The sequence below is a fragment of the Ochotona curzoniae genome, unplaced genomic scaffold, assembly GCF_017591425.1.
Source record: "Ochotona curzoniae isolate NIBS_2020 unplaced genomic scaffold, NIBS_Ocur_1.0 contig_2927, whole genome shotgun sequence".
Taxonomy (NCBI): domain Eukaryota; kingdom Metazoa; phylum Chordata; class Mammalia; order Lagomorpha; family Ochotonidae; genus Ochotona; species Ochotona curzoniae.
The window spans coordinates 705102-724788 of NW_024465654.1; the positions used below are offsets into that span (position 1 = coordinate 705102).

Below are 19687 nucleotides of genomic sequence, written 5' to 3' on the forward strand. Positions count from 1 at the left end.
GGGCCTGGCCTGGTGGCCTAACCCCAGTGGTTGTGGCCATTTAGGAAAGTGAAATGACAGAAGAAACCCTTCCTTCTTTGTGTCTCTCAAATAAAACTAAGTACAAATGAATCACTCTTAGCAAGTTGTCAGGCCATATACAAGGTAACATCTGATCTCAGTGGCTATCATGTGGGACTTCTGTTTGAGATGGATCCATTCCCCAGTCCTCAGTGGGCCAAAGCCACAGGTGGAAGACTGCATGGTGCTGCAGGGCCAGTGAGAAAGTGGATAGGTTAGGTGGGAAATGTAATTGCCGATATTGCCAGCATTGGAAAGACCACAGATGGCCAGTGAGAGCAGCTCCTTAGTTCTACAGGTGAGCACACGAAGGCCTAGGGAAGTGAAGTCATTGTTCTGTGGCCACCTGATAGACCTTAGAACGGGAACCCATGCCAGTCTCTGAATTCCCATCCATCCCATTTTCAGGTTATAAGTGCCCTGGATAAAATCCCCAGGGGGCTTACATGTAATTCAGGCTATGTCTCGGGAATACCCAAATCCAGATATTTGTTAATTAATTTATGTTTTGCTTGAAAGAGTTACACACAGAGAGAAAGAGAGAATCTTCTCTCTGCCAACTCGCTCCCAAGTGGCCACAGTGGCCAGAGCTCGGCCGATCTGAAGCTGGGATCTAGGAGTGTATTCCAGGTCTCCATGCAGGTGTAGGAACCCAAGGCCTTGTGCCATTTTTCACTGCTTTCCTGGGCCATTAGCAAGGAATAGGATGGGAAATGGAGCAACCAGGACTAGAACTGGCCTCTCTACGGGATGCCAGTGCAGGAAGCTGAGAACTTGGCCAGCTCTGTGTATTTCTTAAAGCTGAGTTCCAAGCAGAGTGATCATCATTCCACAGGACACTTACCATCTATTCATTCGTTTCCCTGCACCACGCTGAATGCTGAGAACTTAGGGAACAACCTGTCTCTTTCCTTGGGGTATCAGAAGTGTGGAGGAGACGGGCTGGGATAAAGACAGTTGAGGGTCTATTGATGTTGTTTGAAAGGCACCTGATCCAGGCTTGGAGCGTGTTCCAGAGCAAGTAAGGTTCGCCTGTGCTTTATCGGCGATAACAGATCAGATCAGAGCTTGCTGTGTCAGTGGGATGGTTTCGGGGGACACTGAGTGGGGCCGGTAGTTGGACGTTCTGGCAGGAGAGCAGAAGTCAACTGATGAAGGAACTTTCCCGTTGTGGAACAATGGTCTGTTGATTATTTTCAAAGGCAGAGTGACGGAGGAGAGACAGAAAGAGATCTTTCATCCACGAATTCACTTCCTAAATGGCTGAAATGTCTGGACTGGACCAGACTGATGCCAGGAGCCTGAGGCTCTATCTGGGTCTCCTCCCAAGTACTTGGGCCACCTTGTGCTGCTCTCCTTGGGGCCATAGCAAGGAGCTGGATGGGAAGCAGAACAGCTGGGACTTGAACTGATGTCTTAACCCACTAGGCCACGATGCTGGCCCCTATGTGGTTTTATCTTTAAAGAGAATGGAAAGATCATCGGAGGATTTTAAGTAGAGGAGTCACGATCAGGTTTGTATTTTGGCAGACTCCCCTTGCTGTGTTGAAGGGAGATTACGGAGTGTGAACAGGGCTCCTCTAGGAATGCCTTGGTGGAAGTGTGGATAAGGACTGTGAGATACTGAAGCAGATTTAGGGGACAGAAAGACAGGATGTGGTCCTAAAATGGATATGGGAGATAAGAGGGAAAAACCCAAACGTGTTCTAGGCTTCTGGTCTCTGGTGGGGGACCGGTCGGAGCGGGATGGTGGTTCATTCCCTGAGAGGAGGGGCAGGCCTCCCAAGCAAGCTGAGAATTTGGGTTTGGGAATATTGAGTGGAGGAGCTTTGGAGATGCCTGGTGGACAGCAGCTGAGAAAATCCACTGAAGAATCATGCGTGTGGAGGAGATGGAAGTCATGGTCGGTATCCCGAGTCTGAGTAGGGTGTAAGGCAGGAGAGGACAGAACCGTGAGGAGAACCGCTGTGGGAAGGGAGACAGAGAGAAGAAAGGGACGGCGAACCAATGCCTTGGAAAACTCTAGAGTCATTTTAAGTATTCCATTTATTCTCAGAATCAGCTGAAGTTTTCTGGAAAACCTTGAGAGATTTAGCACAATTTCTTTGAATTTAAAATTTATTTGGGCCTTGGTGCAAAAAGCACTTGCAGCTAAAATCTTTGCCTTGCATGTGCCAGGATCCTGTAAGGGTGCCGGTTTGTCAAGGATGGTCTCCCAGTGAAACTGTTGAATTTATCCGGACAATAAGATGCTGGACTGCCCGCATGGTCCATGCCCGTAATGAAGGAATCATGACTGGTTATGAACTGTACTACTGTAACGATATGGAGGAATTCAGTAAGGGGGGAGGATTTGGGGAGGGGCTGAGGGAATCCCAGAGCCTATGAAACTGTGTCATAAAATGATATATGTAAGAAAAACAGTACCAGTTTGTATTCCTGCTACTGCATTTCCCTTCCAGCTCCCTGCTTGTGGCATGAAAAAGCAGTCAAGGATGGCCCAAAGCCTTGGGATCTGCAGCTGCCTGGGAAACCCGGAGGAGGCTCCTGACTCCTCGTTTCAGATCAGCCATTATAGCTACTCGGGGAGTGAACCAGTGGATTGAAGATCTTTCTCTGTCTTTTCTTCTCTATAAATTTGACTTTTCAATAAAAATAAATAAATAAATAAATAAATAAATATTTCTTTGAAGAAATTCAGTGTTTTTATGATGTTATATCCTTGTTTGCCAGTAGTTGCTCTACATTTATGTAGGTGTTCTGTGTCTTTGGCAAAAGTTACAGCTAGATAGTTACAGTGATGCATCTTATTAAAATTAAATTATGGTTCTGGTTTCTAAATGAAATATTATTTAGAAGGCTGTTATCTAAGGGCTGGTTTTTTCATTCGAAAGGTAAATTTGCAGAGGGAAGGAAAGACAGAAAAAAAATCTTCCATTTGCTTACTCACTCCCCAAGTGGCTGCAATGGCTGGAACCGGGCAGATCTGAAGCCAGGAGCTAGGAACCCCTAAAAATTAGTTGTTACTATTGGATGGATTTTGAATTTTGTGAAATGTAGTTTCTTAATTTGTGGTTCAGAAGCACATTCTTTGTTCATGTGTATATGTCTTACTCCGTCAAATTACATTAGTCAACAGGTTTTTTCTTTTTTTAAAGTTTTTATTTGTTTATTTATTTGAAAGGCCAAGTGACTAGAAAGGCAGATTTCCCATCTACTGGTCTACTCCCCAACTGCTTTGAACAGCTGCAACTATGTCAGGCTGAAGCCAGGAGCCAAGAACTCCATCCTGGTCTCCCATGTGAGTGACGGAGACCCAAGACCCTGAGCCATTACTTGTTGCCTTCCAAGGTACACAGCAGGAAGACAGGTTGGAAGTGGAGGCAGGATGCAAACCCAGGAGGCCCGATATGGGGTGTGGGCATCCAGTATGCTACACTCAGCTGGCGTGTTACTGAGTTTAAAAAAAAAAATTTATTTTATTTTTATCTGAAAGGCAGAATTACACAGAGAGAAGGGGAGATAGAGACCTTTCATCTGCTGGTTCATTGCCCAAATGACCCAGCTGAGTTGAGCTGAAGCAGAGCTAGGAGCATCTTCTGGGTCTCCCATGCGAGTGCGGCATCCCAAAGCTTTGGGCCATTCTATACTGTTTTCCCAGGCCTGTTTTGCCCCCAAAATAAATGTGTGCCTTTAATCCATTTTGCACCAACTTAAATATATATATATATGAAAGTCAGATATGCAGAGAGGAGGAGAGACAGAGAGAAAGATCTTCCATCTGATGATCGGAGCTGAGCCAATCTGAAATGAGGAGACAGGAACATCTTCTGGGTCTCTCCCACGTGGGTGCAGGGTCCCAATAGTTTGGGCCGTCCTCTACTGCTTTCCCAGGCCACAAGCAGGGAGCTGGAAGGGAAGCAAGGCAGCTGTGATTAGAACTGGCACTCACGTATAATCCTGGTGTGTGCAAAGTGAGGACTTTAGCTGCTAGGCTGCAGTGCTGGCCCCTCACCAACTTTTTGAAGTGTGCTGTTTGCTTGGTGTGAGTTCAGCATCAGGATCCCTTCTGTACTTGGTCCTTGTCTCCTACTTCTTGGCCTTCACATGGGTTCTTAGAGCATCTTAGGAGAGTGGCTCAGTCTGTATGTTCAGTTGACAGGAGGGACAGTGAGACCTGCAGGGGGTTGAAATGACCTTTCAAGCCCAGTTCTCCTGCTCCTCAGAGAAACTGGTTTGAGTCCCTGCACGCATCCTGGGCCTACCCAGCTCTGACCCCTCACCAATATGCAGCTTCCTGTCCCAGCAGGTCCAACGGGCGCTCCTCCAAGCCGAGCCTTGGAGGGCAAGGCCGGCACCATTACCTCCAACGAGTGGAGTTCTCCTAACTCCCCCGAGGGGAGCAACATCTCTGGGGGCAGCCAGGCACTGGACAAGCCCATCGACAATGATGCCGAGGGAGTGTGGAGCCCAGACATCGAGCAGAGCTTTCAGGAGGCCCTGGCCATCTACCCGCCCTGTGGCCGGCGCAAGATCATCCTGTCGGACGAGGGCAAGATGTATGGTAAGGAGTTTTGTGGTCCAGCCCTGCTAGCAGAGCTGAGATGGGCGCTGGGTGGGGTGGACATGTCAACTTTGGATTCCTCCAGGGAATAGAGGGGCATCCACGAGGTGGGTCTTGCTGTCTTCCAGTAAGAAGCTGTGATGGTGGGAAACTTGGAAAACGGAGCAGAATCTCGCCCCGGGGATAATCTAAAAGCCATTCACAACACATGGCTTGACCATGAAAGGAAGTGAGGACATGGGGTTCCTTCTTTCCTTCCTCCCTTCTTCACTCACTCTTCCCTGCAGTAAAACTTCTGCATGTAAATTGAAAGTTCTGGAGCTCATCTAGACCCTGCTTACTGTATGGGGCTGAGGGGGATGGGGATCCATCATTACCTGGGCCGTGGAAGCAGCGTGCAACCAGCTGGACCAGATGGTGGTCCCCACTTAGTTAGTGGGAAGCCACCTTGAGGACTGAGGCTTGGCTGCATTGCTGTTCTGGGTGGGAAGCCATCGTGTGTGTGTGTGTGTTGGACATTTAAGGGACAGGTGATCTCCACACGTGTGCCAGTGGCTCTCAGGGAAACGTGAGAACTGAGGGCCCTGCAGGTGTGTAGCAGCAGGCTGTGTGGAAATGCCAGAGCTTGCTGGAATCAGCAGGTATTTGAGAAAGCACTCCTGTGGGCTGGGGGCTCTGGCTACTTGTTTTGGGTTTTGGAAGGGAGACATGAAATGTCTATGACATAAGACTGACTTTTTCAACCATAAAATTTTTTTAAAGACACGAGAGACAGAAGGATCTTCCGTCCATTGGTTCACTCCCCAAATGGCCACAATGGCCAGAGCTGACCTGATCTGGAATCAGGAACCTCTTTTGGTCTCCCATGCAGGTGCAGAGGCTCAAGACTTTGAGCCATCCTTGACTGCTTTCCTAGGTCACAAGCAGGGAGCTGGATGTGAAGTGGAGCAGCCAGGGCATGAACCAGCATTCATGTGGGATACTGAACTGACGCTTCTAAGTAAAGGTTTAGTCAATTGAGCTGTTGTATTAGCCCCTGACGACAATTCATTTTGTAAGTTAACAATATAGTGACATGAAGTATGATGATTTTGATTTTTATGAAAAATGGAATGAAAAAAAGTTTATTGGGCTGGTCTTATGGCACAGTGCATTAATGGGGCTGCCTGTGACACTGGTATATGATATCACAGCACTGGTTCCAGTCCTAGCTGCCCTGCTTCTGATCCAGCTCCCTGCTGCTGCACCTGGGAAAACAGGAAGATGGCCCAGGTGCTTGGGTCCCTACCACCGGTGTGCCAGACGCAGCTGGAGTCCGGGCTTCTGGCTTCATTGTGGCCGTTTGAGGAATGAATGAGTGGGCTGGAAGAACTTATTCTCTCCTGTCCTTCTGTCACTCTGTCTTTCATATAGATACAATGTCTACTTTTTTTTTTTTTTAAAGATTTATTTATTTTTATTGGAAAGGTAGATTTACAGAGAGAAAGTCTTCCATCTGCTTGTTCACTCCCCAAGTGGCCATAATAGCTGGAGCTGAGCCAGTCTGAAGCCAGGAGCCAGGAGCTTCTTCCGGGTCTCTCACACAGATACAATGTCTGAAGGCTTTGAGCCATCCTCTACTGCTTTCCTAGGCCACAAGCAGGGAGCTGGATGAGAAGTGGAGCATCAAGGACATGAACCGTTGTCCATATGGGATTCTGGCATGTGCAAGGTGAGGAAGTGGCCATTGAACCATCATGCCAGGGCTAATAAAATCTTAAAAACTTATTTTGGGGCCCGGCGTGGTGGCCTAGCTGCTAAAGTCCTCACCTTGAGCGCGCCAGGATCCCATTTGGGCACCAGTTCTAATCCTGGCAACCCCGCTTCCCATCCAGCTCCCTGCTTGTGGCCTGGGAAAGCAGTCGAGGACAGCCCAAAGCCTTGGGACTCTGCACCTGCGTGAGAGATTCAGAAGAGCTCCTGGCTCCTGGCTTCGGATTGGCGCAGCTCCGGCCATTGCAGTCACTTGGGGAGTAAATCTTCAGAAGATCTCCCTCTCTGTCTCTCCCCCTCTCTGTACATCTGACTTTCCAATTAAAAATGAATAAAACTTTAAAAAATAAAAGCTTATTTTGATGGCCAGTTTTAAAATCTGTGAATATGTGTTTTTTTTTATGTATTCTTTGAAAATTCCCTGTCTGCATGGATTTCAGAATTTTCTGCATTGAATTTATCTTTCTAAAGTTCTTTCTATTCCAAGTCCGTCTTCTGATCTTGTTCTTTATCCCAAAGTGGAACTCGGTCCCCTGAACGGTAAGTCCCTGTTCTCACTTCCACCCCAGCCCATCGGCCACCAGTCTACCTTGTGCCTCTGTCAGGGGTGACTAACCGTGGTACTTCATTTAAGTAGAATTGTGCAATGTTTGTCTTTCTGTGACTGACATTTTTACTTTGCGTCATATACTCAAGGCCACGGTGGCTGAGGCTGGTCTTGGCTGAATCCAAGAGCCTAGAACTGTATTTCAGTCTCCCATACGGATGTTAAGGAGTCAGTCAAACACTTGAAGCAGTGCTGAGAGGGGATGCCAGTGTTACAGGTGGGGATTTAACCTGCTGTGCTGAAGTGCTGACCCCAAAGATGGGTATGTTTCTATCCCCACTTTACGATGCTGGGGGTCACCTGTGCCTTGTGTCCACACTGGGCTTGGAGGAGCACAGGATTGTGTGTCTGGCAGGAGGGGAGACACTGAGTTGGGCAGGTAGGGTGATCATGGTTCTGGCCATATTTGAGTCCCCGGATGCCATTGTCTTGCCCTTGTGCTGGGAGATAGTGTTGCAGGAGGTGGGGGAAGCACATAAGCAGGGCCTGGGAGGAGGGAACTTGCAGGGGCAGAGGCGAGAGCCTCTTGGTGATGCTTGAGATGGCTCCGGAGCTGCTGTGGGTCTTAGGCCTCTTTTACCCCTCAGCCTTGTCGAGGATCCTGCCTGGGAGGCCTGCGTTGTGGCGCAGCAGGTTGAACCGCCTCTTCGAGTGCTGGCTGCTCTGCTTCTACTCCGGCTCCCTGCTAGTGTACCTGTGAAGGCAGAGGAAGATAGCCTAAGAGCTTGGACCCCTGAGACCCACATGAGAGACCTATGTGAAGCTGCTGGTTCCTGGATTGAGCCTGACCCAGGCCTAGCCATTTTGATCATTGGAGAGTAACCAGAAGATAGAAAACCTCTCTTTCTCTCTCTGTAGTTTTGCCTTTCAAATAAGTATATATTAATCTTAAAAAAAGAAAAAATTCCTTCCAGGGAGGGAGGAATTACCATTTCTGCTTCCAGATGTAGCTAAGGGTCTTCAGAAATCTTGGATAGTGTCAGTCCCCCACCATCCCACCCACCAATGAGCCTGGTGCTGTGCTGGACCCTGAGTGACCTTGAGCATCTCCCCTGCGCTCCACCTCTGGCTGGCCCTGGCTCAGGTGCGTCAGGCTCCGTCCAGCCTGGGGCCTGGGGCACTGGGGGCTGCAGGGTGGAGCTAATGACTCATGCGGCCCTTGGAGCACCTGGCCTTGGGAGGTGAGGCCCTGCCAGGATCCCCAGTCTGGCTTATCCTCATCCCAGCTCCTCTTACCACTGCCCCCAGGGGAGCCAAGGCCAGGCCTTGGATGGAAGGGGCTCTGTGCAGAGCTCACTGTCCAACTGCGGGGTATAGATAGCTCTGAGCTCACTCCTGGTGTGTGGGCAGGGCCACTGGAGGCCAAGCAGCAGGGACAGGCCACCCAGCTGACTCAAGCCTTGTCGTTCCTGGCTGCTTACCTCCTGTCGTCTCAGCTTCCCTAAGGGTCTGGCCCTAACCGTCTCTCTTTACCCTCCCGTCCTGTCTGCAGCTCCTAGCTGGCTGCCAGTGGCACCAGGAGCCCAGGTCTTTTCCTCCACCAGCCAGATGCCACCAGTCACTTCCCTGGTGGGCTCACAGTGTGGGGCTCGGAGCAGCCTTCTGGATCTGGGAAGCTTACTGGATTAGGCCTGCTCCCAGGTCAGGCCACATGGCACACCCCAAATCGGACACCTCGACCAGCGCCAGGCAGACATGCAGATGACATGCAGAGCAGCGTGGCAGATTAACACCTGTTATTTCTGAGCCGAGTCTCCTGCACTTGTTGGCTGTGGCCCCTCTGCTCCAGCACCTCTAACCTTTCTGGGACCAGGGAAATGGTCACCTTCTGCTCACAGCTGCCTTCATTTTCTGCCCCTGTCACTGTGTGACCCTCTCCCAGGCACTGTGACGGTGACCACCCGAGTGCCATGTGCAGGTGGTAGGATAGAGAAGGCGAGTAACTTTTCTTCCTGTCTTGTCTTCCGCTACAGCCAGCCAGTCCCTGACATCATCCCATCTCATTTTATCTCCTGCTCCCTGGAGGGCCTGGCTGGCTTAGAGTTCCCCTTTGCATCAGTTTCTTTCTGCTCCTCCCTTTTTATCTCTCACCTTCCTGGAGCTTGCCCTTCAACTTGGAGTCTTTATGCTGGTCCCAGGCTTGCTGTCCTATAAGCAGGCAGCAGTACCTATGAAATGCCCACCCTCTGAGTCAGGTAGGGGCCGAGGGCTGTGTGGTCCCTATTCCCTGTAACCAGGAAAGGGGATAGGTTGGAGGAACATGAAGCAGCTGGGCAAGCAATGGTGAATTCAGCCCCTACCCCAAGGCGCTGAGCCCCCCTGGCAACTTTCAGGAATGGCCAGAGCTGGAAGGGGAGGGGTGGGAATGGGTACACTGGGCAGAGGGGCAGAGGGGCAGTCAGTGCCAGAGTGTGGGCTGGAGGGTCAGGGCCAAATGCTGCAGGGCGAAGGCCCACTGCACTGGGTATTTCCAGGTGGTTTCCCATCCAGGTACTACCAGCCCAGTCCTCCTTAGCTTCCCAGACCACGTGCATTCTATAGATACACCAGGGTGGTATAGCTATAGAAGGGTTTTAGTCTCTTTGTCACTTTGTAGCAACATAGTTGAAACAAGCTGCTTGTAGCAGCCATGGGCTCATGGTTTTGAAGGTTCAAAGCGCAAGATCAGGCGACTCCATTGACTCAGCATCTGGTAAGGATGGTCTTGGTAGAGTCCCCAGGCGGTACAGAACATCACCAGGCAAGAAGAGCCCAGGTCTGTCCTTCAAGGAGGGGCTGATGTTGGCCCTGGCATCTCCTACCTGAGCACTGGTTGGAGTCCCAGTTCCTTTGCTTCCAGTGCAGCTCTCTGTTTATGAGCCCAGGAAAGCAGCTTAAGCTGGCCCATGGGTTGGTCCTCTGCCAGCCATGCAGATTCCCGATGGAGCTCCAGGCTTCTGCCTTGGGTCCTGGCTATTGTGGCCATTTGGGGAGTGGCCCAGTAAATGGGAGATCTTTCCCTCTCTCGCACTACCTTGAAAATGAATGGGGCCTGGCATGCTGGCCTAGTGGCTAAAGTCCTTACCTTGAACGCGCTGGGATTCCGTATGGGCACCGGTTCTAATCCAGGTGGCCCCACTTCCCATCCAGCTCCCTGCTTGTGGCCTGGAAAATCAGTCGAAGACAGTCCAAAGCCTTGGGACTCTGTACCCACATGGGAGACCCAGAAGAACTCCTGGCTTCGGATCAGCTCAGCTCCGGCCATTGCATTCACTTCGGGAGTGAATCATCAGATGAAAGATCTTCCTGTCTGTCTCTCCTCCTCTCTGTATATCTGACTTTGCAATTTAAAAAAAAAATGTTAAAAAAAAGAAAGAAAATGAATGGATCTAGCAAACAAGCCATTAGCATTCAATCCCAGGGTTCCACCCTGGCTACCTAATCCAATCTCACCCTAGTGCCCTCCCTTTCCCCAGGGCCCCAGGTCTAAACACTGGACACAGAAAATTTCTCCTGTGTTGTTATGATCAACATAAGACTTTGGGGACCAAGCCTTTGACACATGGTTTTTTGGGAGACACCCAATCTAGTATCCAAACCACAGTGTGCAGGCCAAGGTGAGGAAGGGACATTTTGTGAATGAGTCACAGGTAGGAGAGTAAGGCTTGGGATGGGACTTCAGCAGTGTTTGGGACAAGGCGCAGGCAGGGACGGAGGTCAGCAAATTCACTGGGGCTTCTGCCCCCATGTCCTTGACAGGACCTTGTTCCAGACTGCCCACCGTCCTTTGCTTTGCTCCCCTGTGGCCTGCAGCCTGACTTCCTGCTTCTGGTTTGTTCTGTGCTCCACCCTGATAGCTGCCTTGGCCCTGGGGCAAGTTATTTAATCTTCCCAAACTGTGCTGTCTTCACTTAGACAATGTTTCCTAGTTTATTTTGTTCATTTTCTTTGAAAAACAGAAAGAGATCTTTCAAGTGCTGATTCATTCCCCAAAAGCCCACCGCAGTTAGCACTGAGCCAGACAGAAACCAGAAGGCAGAACTCAATCCAAGCCTCTCTCCTCCTTAATGGGTGACCAGGATCCTAGAACTTGAACCAACGTTGCTGTCTCCTAGGGTATATGTTAGCAGGAAGCTAGATTCAGGGGCAGGGCCAACCTCAACTCTGGGAGCTCTTTCAGAGGATAGCATGTTCCAAACATCATTTTTAAAAACTTTTATTTATTTATTTATTTGATAGGCAAATTGAGAGAAAGAGAGAGTTTCCAGCAATTTGTTTACTCCCCAAATGACAACAGCCATAGCTGGGCCAGGCCAAAGCCAACTGTTTGGAACTTTATCAAGGTTTCCCATGGGGATGGTAGGATCCAAGTACTTGGGCCATCCTCTGCTGCTTTTCCAGGCCATTAACAAGGAGCTGGATCAGAAGTGGAGCAGCCGGGACCTGACCCAGTGTCCATATGGGTTGCTAATATCATGGGTAGTGGCTAAACCACTGTGCCATCGCACCAACCCTCCATATATCATCTTAACTGCTGTGAAAACTGTGTAAAATTCTCATACCTGATGCCCATTTTCCATTCCCACCAGCAAGCAATGCACAAGAATTCCAGTCTCTTTACCTTCCTGCCTTGCAGGAGCTCCTAGTTTAGTGAGGAAGTATGGCAAGGCCTCAGCTGACAAACCAAGGACTGTGAGAAGACACAGGTGCCCCCATATCTCCTTGGGAGGGGAACAGGGCAAGCTCCTTGGGGGAGCAGTGGCTTTGAAACCTGGCTAAGATTTTCCTAGGAGCCTCAGAGACCACCAGGGACAATGGTGGTCACAGCTTAGATCTTTCTGAGAGGCTTTGGAATTTTTTTTCACAAAGAGTCTACTCCTTCCAGCTCAGGGGTTTGTAGCTTCCGCTGGTTTCTGCACAGAGAGGACCTCCCCCGCATGCCATCAGGACTAAGATGGGCTCAGCCTCCTCTCCTGGGGCCCCAACTTGGCAAGAATACAATGTGGGATTCACTGAAAGGGCTCTTCCTCCTGCAGGGAGGCTTACGAGAACTGAAGATCCCATGCTGCGTGCAGCTCTCCTCCTGGGTGGGAAGGCTCATCACCTCTACACTCCATCCTTGTTAATCCTCAACGCTCATAGAGCGATGCCTGCACCAGGATCTGAACCACAGGAACAGTGTGGGCTGACCTCACCGGCCTTCTGCCTTAAGGGGGCAGGCGCTCTGCTAACTTGATGTTGTCTCGTGCATTTAGGGCCTGGGAGAGCGCTGAGTGCAGAGAGGGAGTGAGCATGTGGGAGGTGAGTTTGTGGAGGGTATCAGTTCTTGTGGGGATGTGTGGCTGAGGAGAGGCACGGCTGGCTGCTCAGAGGCGTGAGGCCACAGGGTTTGGAGACAGCAGAGTTATCTTCTCACGGATCCTGTCCCAGGAATGTTCCACCCGCAGCCTGTGGTGAGTCCGAGTTTCCTTGCTGCCCCACAGTCTCTGTGGGGTAGGGTCATGGATGTGAACTCCTGTGCTGAGGACACTTGTCCTCTGACAGATGGGCCCAGTGTCCTTCCCAGCCCCACCCAGACCCTCTCTGGGGGCTGCCCGTGGCCACCTGCCACACTGTGATGCTCAGCTGCCCCAGTTGGCCTTCCCCTATGTCCAGGCTGGCCTCCTGCTACCTTCCCCAGCCTGGGATCTTGGCCGCTAGAAGGGAAAGGGCTGTGGTTAGGAATCCAGTGGCAGAGCTGTGACTTTTTTTCCTTCCCACTGACTCATTTGCATTTTCTCGAAGTTTCTCTGCTGCTGTGGCTCTTTGGCAGCCCTCACTGTAGCTTCAGGGGACCATGCTCAGGCCCACACTCCTCTACTTGCTTCCTCTCTGCCTCTCAGTGTCTGCATCCTGGCAGGGTCCATTGGCATCCAACCACCAGCTCTGTGTGTCCCTGTTCAGGAAAGAGAAAGAAGACATGTGGGCCACTTCCTAAGTTCAAGTAGGTGGCTCCCCTCCAAGACTTAGGTAAAGGTGAGGGCCAAACTCTTTTTGAAGGGACGCTAAGAACTGAAGGGTTTGATCCAAAGAGAACAAGCAGAATGGTGCCTTTGCAGGGAGACCTTCTGCCCAGCCAGGTTCTCTGTGGGACAAAGCAGCTGTTATGAAGTCATAAAGGACACACATTCTGAAGCCAACTGGCACAGTGGGTTAAGCCACACCTTGTGATGCCAGCATCCTGGATTAGAGCACTGATTCTTGTCCTTCCTGCTCTGCTTCTGACCTAACTCCTTGCTGACTCCCCTGTGTGAGATGGTCCAAGTGCTTGTGGGGTCTCTTGCTAGCAGTGTGAGAGAGACCTGGATGGAGTTCCAGACTTCTGTCTTGAGTCTCCTGGTCCATAGTATGGAGGTGATAATACCAGGCGCGGAAGGCTGTTGAGAGAATTGAAAGGGAGTTAGAGCTGTCCGCACATTGGTGTGTATACAGGGCCTTGTAAGGGCAGGGTGTACAGTGTCCAGCACATGTGAATGCTGGTGATGGTTAATGTTTTGCCATGAGTGAGGGAGACTGCACTGTTCCTCTCTGTGTGGGTGGAGCCCGGATTAGATGCCAGCTGTCTTGGGGGCAGTGGAATGGCTGGGTTGACCTCTGGAGGACCCCTTGGTGCCAGGAAGGAAGCAGTCTGCACCCATGGCTCAGCACTTCGTTGGTGGGATTCTGCCCTGCATTCACCCCTCTGGTGAGCAGAGTGAGAGTACCTGCGCAGGGGCTAAGAGGAGGAGGAAGAGGACGGGGGAAGTAGGCCAGGCGCCTAGTGTACAAGTGTACTCCAGCAAGACGCTGGGGCTCACAGGAGCTCAGGGCTTCCCACAGGCTAGGGGTGGGTGGATTGGAGAGATGATGTTGGCCAAAGAGCTCAGAGCTTCGTGAAATAAGAAGAGTAAGGGTTTTTTTGGGAGGGGGCAACCAGCATATGTCTATAGTAATAATGTATAGTGTATTTTCAGAATTGCACAGTAAATTTCTAGTGTTCTCTCCACAAAGTATGATACATGTTGAAGGTGGCAGTTATGCTAACTGCTTGATGTGATCATTCATTGTGGTGTATGCATCTGAGCATGACATTGAACCCTATAAATGTATATAATTTTATTTTACTAAAAAAAAGTTTTAAAACGATTTATTTATTTATTGCAAAGTTAGATATACAGAGAGGAGGAGAGACAGAGAAAGATCTTCTGTCCATTGATTCACTCCCCAAATGGCCTCAATGGCCGGAGCTGAGCCAATCTGAAGTCAGGAGGCAGGAGCTTCTTCCAGGTCTCCCATGCGGGTACAGGGTTCTAAGGCTTTGGACTGTCTTTGACTGTTTTCCCAGGTCACAAGCAGGGAGCAAGATGGGAAGTGGGGCCACCTGGATTAGAACCAGCACCCATATATGATCCTGGTGCGTTCAAGGCGAGGACTTCAGCCATTATGCGATTGTGTCGGGCCCTTAATTAGGATCCTATGTGATTCATTCTCAGCTCTGTGACCCCTGGTGGTATCACCTTGGTGTTGCCTGCAACCTTCATGTGTGTTATGGCTGCAGCATGAGTGCCGGTGGTTAGATGAGAGCAGACTGAAGGAGCCTGAGGTGTTCCCTTGGGAAGCCTTGGGAAGAGACATCTTGTTGGACTTGGCACCCAGGCTGTATCCCCCAAAGTCTGCTGCCCCTTCCCTCCTTCCTCTGACTCAGGCTGCTTTTCCCAGGCCAGCCAGTCTCCTTGGCAAGCAAGTCCTCTTCAACATGGCCTCTTAATTCAGCCCTGGCAGTGGAGAAAGGTCAGCTGCGGGGCCGGCTCTCCAGTTACAGCCCAGATGGCCAGCTGCCTGTTTGTCTCACCTGCCCCCTGCATCAGCAGCTTTCTTCTGTGGACAGCAGGCAGCTCCGGGCCCGGCAGGACTGAGCAAGCAGGTGCTACACCCACTGACCCGTAATGGTGGAACCATGGGGTGATGACTTCTGTCATTCAAACTGGCCTGCCCTCTGCTCTGGTCCAGTGTTCTGCTGTATGGTCTGAGTGTCACCTGACCCCCACACACACCTGAATGGACACCTTATCCCTGTTTGTAGCATAGGCTGGGACCCTCCTTAGGGTGCATGTCACCCCTAGCCAGGGATGACTTCAAATGCAGGGACCTTCTTGTGGTGGTCTGATTTATGAGAACAGAAACTATGGTGGCTTCTCACAGTTTTTCACGATCCTGCGGACATAGGCTGGGCCCCTGGGGGATGCTCCGTACTACCTGTGAACTGGTTTAAGTAGTCATCAGTTGGCTGCACGTGGGGACCAGCCGGGTTTCTTGGTACTTGACCCGAAAGGCCCAGATGGGGACACTCAGCAGTTTGCTCCCATGGTCACTGCTGCCCACAGACAGAACAGCTCATAAAGCTCACCTCGTCTCTGCTTTCCCCCCTGCTAAGAAGCTGTGGTGTCTCTGTAGGGCGGAATGAGCTGATTGCCCGCTACATCAAGCTTCGAACAGGGAAGACCCGCACCAGGAAGCAGGTAGGCCTGGGGAGAAAGGTGTGGGTCCTGGGGACAAATGCTGAGGCCCCAGCTACCGGGGTGGGAGGGGGCAGGCACATTGTCACTGGGGCCAAGGGTGGGCGGTCAGCTCTGAGGAGTAATCTTTGGTGCATGTCTCCACTGCCATCTCTTAGAAGGCCCTGCACCTCTGGGGAATCGGTCCCCCTTTCCCAACCTTCTCCAGGTCAACAGACATATTGGCATTGGGTATTTGAAACACTGCCAAGCCCTGGGTTGGTGGGACAAAGCAGGGCTGAAGCCCCATCATGGGACCCACTGATTCCTTCATTGATTTCGTTTAGCCCATACACAGATGCGGGTTGAAGGGCCAAGGGTCAGGGCAGCCAGAAACATGGGCTATCTGGGAGGTCGGGACAGGAGCCCTCTCTCCCTGCTGCAGGTCTCCAGCCACATCCAGGTGCTGGCTCGTCGCAAAGCCCGTGAGATCCAGGCCAAGCTCAAGGTAAGGCTAGCTGCGGTGGTGGGTGGGTAGGGCCAGCTCCCTGGAGGTTGGTGCTCCTTGTATAACGGGAAGGGGTTCAGGGGCTGCCGGCCAGTGCGCTGACCAGCATGCCTCTTGCTGTTGAGGAAGGCCAAGTTCAGTCTGTGAGCTCGCTGCTGTCTGCCGTTTGACTGCTGGACCCTGAGTGTGACTGTCGGGCTCCAGACACAGTCCCTCTTCTGTGCCCCATCTCCTGGCTTCCACTCTGACGGGGCAACATGCCGTGAAACAGCCAGATCACCCTCCGGACCTGGGAGTGGCAGTTCTTTTCCCTCCTGGGTCCTCCTGGTCGTGCAGAGCCTCTTTTCACAGAGGATTCCCAGGGGTCAGGCCTCAAGGGTCCTCGTGTTGAGCACCAGGAGGGAGTGAGCTGTCCGTCCATCATGGGGTGTTCATGAGAGCCTCCAGAGACCCTCAGGAGGGAGACCTAACAGTTGCAGTCTTAGACTAGGCAGGAGTTGACAAAGCAACCCCTTTCGCTTTATTTGCTAAACAGAATATCACCCCCAGTTTGCTCACGGGGCAGCTGGCTTGGTAAGGAGATGGGCTTCTGTGCCCCATGGCATTTGCACCCCAGTCGTCTGAGGTCCTGACATTTGGGTCTCAAGCATGACTAGGTGGGAACCACAGACCTTTGTGTGTCCTGGGAAGCCGCACCCACTGGCCGCTCAGCTCCATTCCTGCCGTCTTCAGCCCAGCTGTCCCCTGTCATCCCCCCCCACCCCCCACGCTGTGATCTGTACCTCGCTCCTTTGTGCCTGGGACAGCTGGCTGGACCGCAGCTGTTGCTCCCTCCCTCCATCGGGCTGGCACATGGACCCCTAGAACACAGCTTGTCCCTCACGTCCCCTCTGTGGTCTGCCTCTCTCGCTCCCTGGGACCCCAGCAGGTGACCGAGAGGACACATTTCCCAGTGTTGTGTCCAAAGGGACATTTAATTCCCTTGGAGACCTGGCTGTATGGCCTGGATTCACGCCAGGGAGTCACACCTGTTCTCGTCCATGGGTCCTCTCCTGGGGCCTGAGGACGGCTCTCAGTGAGTGGATTGTTCAACAGGGCAGCAAGGGGCCTGAAAATGTGCAAACTGTCATGAATGTGTGTGCTTGGAGTCTGTCCAACTTGTAAGGGCTCTGGGTCCTGAAGTAACTAAGCTGGGGAATGTTTGGCAAGGTAAGGTAGAAATCCTCACGTTGTGATGTGGGGTTGTAGCTCTGGTCCTAACCTTGTGACCTTGAGTGCTAGGGCAGCACACAGACCTCGGGCTCCATTCAGTTTCCTTCTGTGAAGTGACAGGCTAAACAAGACCCTGTCTGCCCCATCCCTCTGCCCACACACCACCCCCTCCGCTGCCCCCAAAGCAACCCAGCTACAAAATTTGGCGACTCCCTGGCTCCGGTGCCCCTGATGTCACTGCCACTTCCTCCGGCCCCACCCGCCAAGGTCATGGCTTCCTGAATCAGTCATTTGTTTAGATTGGGAATCCGGGAAGGGCCATGGGGTTGCTGACACCAAGGGGTTGGAGCTCTCCGGCTTTCTGACGTGGCAGTTATTGGTTGCTATGGTCTGCAAGCTCTCCCTGGTTTTTGGAGGGCGAGGCCTGGTTGTGCACGTGTGCCTGGGTGGGCCACACCTCCTTGCCAGCTCCTTCTGCCTCTCAGGGGTGGCCTTACAGCCAGGTGCTGGGGGTACTGGGGAGGGGGCTGGGGACTTCCCTCTTCTGCTTTCCTGCTGTGTCTAGACAGAGCGGACCCCACAGTCTGTGCAGGCGCTGTCGGAGCCTCCTGGCTTCCCCCACTCTCTTGGTTTGCATGGCTCTTCTGGCCAGTCTGGCTGCATAGTGTAGCAGAGGGCATCACGTATTGAGACAGAGCAAGTGTGCTGATCCGGCCCCTCTCCCTCTTTCTCGTAAAGCACAGGTACCATCTCGGAGGAGGCGCCCCCCCCATTACAACCCTAACCACTTCCCACACAGGCTTAACCCCAAATACTAGCAACATAGGATTTAGGAATTAAGTCTTCAACACCGTAGTATGAGCAGGCTTGCTCATCACTGATTCACCCTGAAATTGGTCTTCTATCCCCATAGGACTCAAAGTGCTCGTGGGGCACAGACACAGTGTGGGCTGTTGCCTGCCACACGTGCCAGCCCACAGGCCCGGGAGAAGAGGCTGCCATGCTGCAGCCACATGTCAGAACACTGGGTGAGCACCCAGTCTCCTCTGAGTGTGGAAATTATCCTGTGTACTTGCTCAAGCGCTCCTGGTGTGCTCAGTGCCTCCTAGCTGCTGTATCACTCCAGGCAGATCCACCTAGTTAGCACACTTCTTTAACTTGGTTCCCTGTAATGTTTCCCACTTTCCCCCTTTGGAAAAGAGCATTTGTTCATTTGCAAAGCAAAGAGACAGAGCTTCACTCACATGCCTGGGGGCTGGAAACTCAGTGGAGGTCTGCTACAGAGCGCATGAGCAGGTTGCTGGAGTCAGGAGTGCAGCCAGGACTTAAACCCAGGCACTCCGTGACGTGGGCATCCCAAGTCATATTTTAACTGTTGCAGCGCATGCTCACCTTTCTGCCTCTGCTTTAATATTTTGTTTGAGAGACCAAGATAGAAAAAGAGAGCACATGCACTTATTTGCCAGTTTATTCCCCAGATACCTGCAACAGGCAGGGCCAATGCCAGAATCCAGGAACTCAATGTGTATTTCAGCTCCTGACCCATCACCCCCTGCCTTTCAGGGTCTGTGTCAGCAGGAAACTGGATTCAGGAATAGCATCGAACCCAGGCACTTTAATATGGGACATTGACATTTTAACTAATGGGCCATATGCCCACCCCTGCTATTAAGTATTATATGATGGTTCACTTATTTCCCCCATTAAACTGATTCATCCTAGAGGATTTCTAATCAGAGCGCCTAAGTTGACATAATCAAGCTGTTTAGTCCCAGTAAAGCTTCACATGCATACTTTGTTGCTCCAGTCTGTGCATGTGGTTTTATTTTGGTCAAAGCTCTAATTCCCATTAGGATTTTTGAAATAGGGGAAATACTGTCTCCTGAGCTTTGAAGACCTTCAGGGCTTGCCAGCTCAAGGTGGGAACCCCTGGCTTAATCAAAGGAACAAAAAGTCCTTGTTCTTATCACCCAGTGCCACATCGTGACTTTCCTAAGGACTTGGTAGTTCAGGGCCCAAGCTCCCAGGGAAGTCAGATAGTGACTGCTGTCATTCTGACCCAGGTCAGGGAGTTGCAGGCTGCCTTAGGCACAGGGGTCACCCACAGGGCTGGGGGCATCCAAAGGAGACAGGGCTTTTGCTCCAGCCTGCCTGTGTGTTCAGGAAGTGCTCCCTGTGGTCTGCCGGAGCAGGCATCTGGCAGCTCTTCCTGCACCAGGGACTGGGTGCTGAGCAGGCTCTCTGTGGCAGATAGGTAAACACGTAAAGACCCCTGTCTCCCTGTTGACATGAGAGTTTTGGTCTGGTCTTCCAAGTCACTTTAGAATCTGACAAAATAGACAGGGCAAGCATTGTGTTTGTTTGACAGGTGAAGAAACTGGTCAGGAAAACCAGGTGACTTGCTCAGAGTCAGAGAAACTGAATAGCATGACCTGACTTGAACCCAGGGTCTCTGAGGCTGGGTCCTCCCCCTCTCCACTCTGACTCCCCCA

General features: G+C 51.6%; 1 protein-coding gene across 1 annotated transcript in view; it reads left to right on the plus strand.

Moving 5' to 3' along the window:
* The first annotated feature begins 4347 nt into the window (after positions 1-4347).
* The window catches only part of TEAD4 (TEA domain transcription factor 4), a 28925-nt gene continuing 13585 nt past the window's right edge, over positions 4348-19687 (plus strand). The window contains exons 1-3 of the mRNA XM_040978965.1: positions 4348-4624; positions 15435-15499; positions 15921-15983. Of these exons, the coding sequence (XP_040834899.1) occupies positions 4348-4624; positions 15435-15499; positions 15921-15983 (405 nt within the window). The remainder of the gene's footprint in view (positions 4625-15434; positions 15500-15920; positions 15984-19687) is intronic.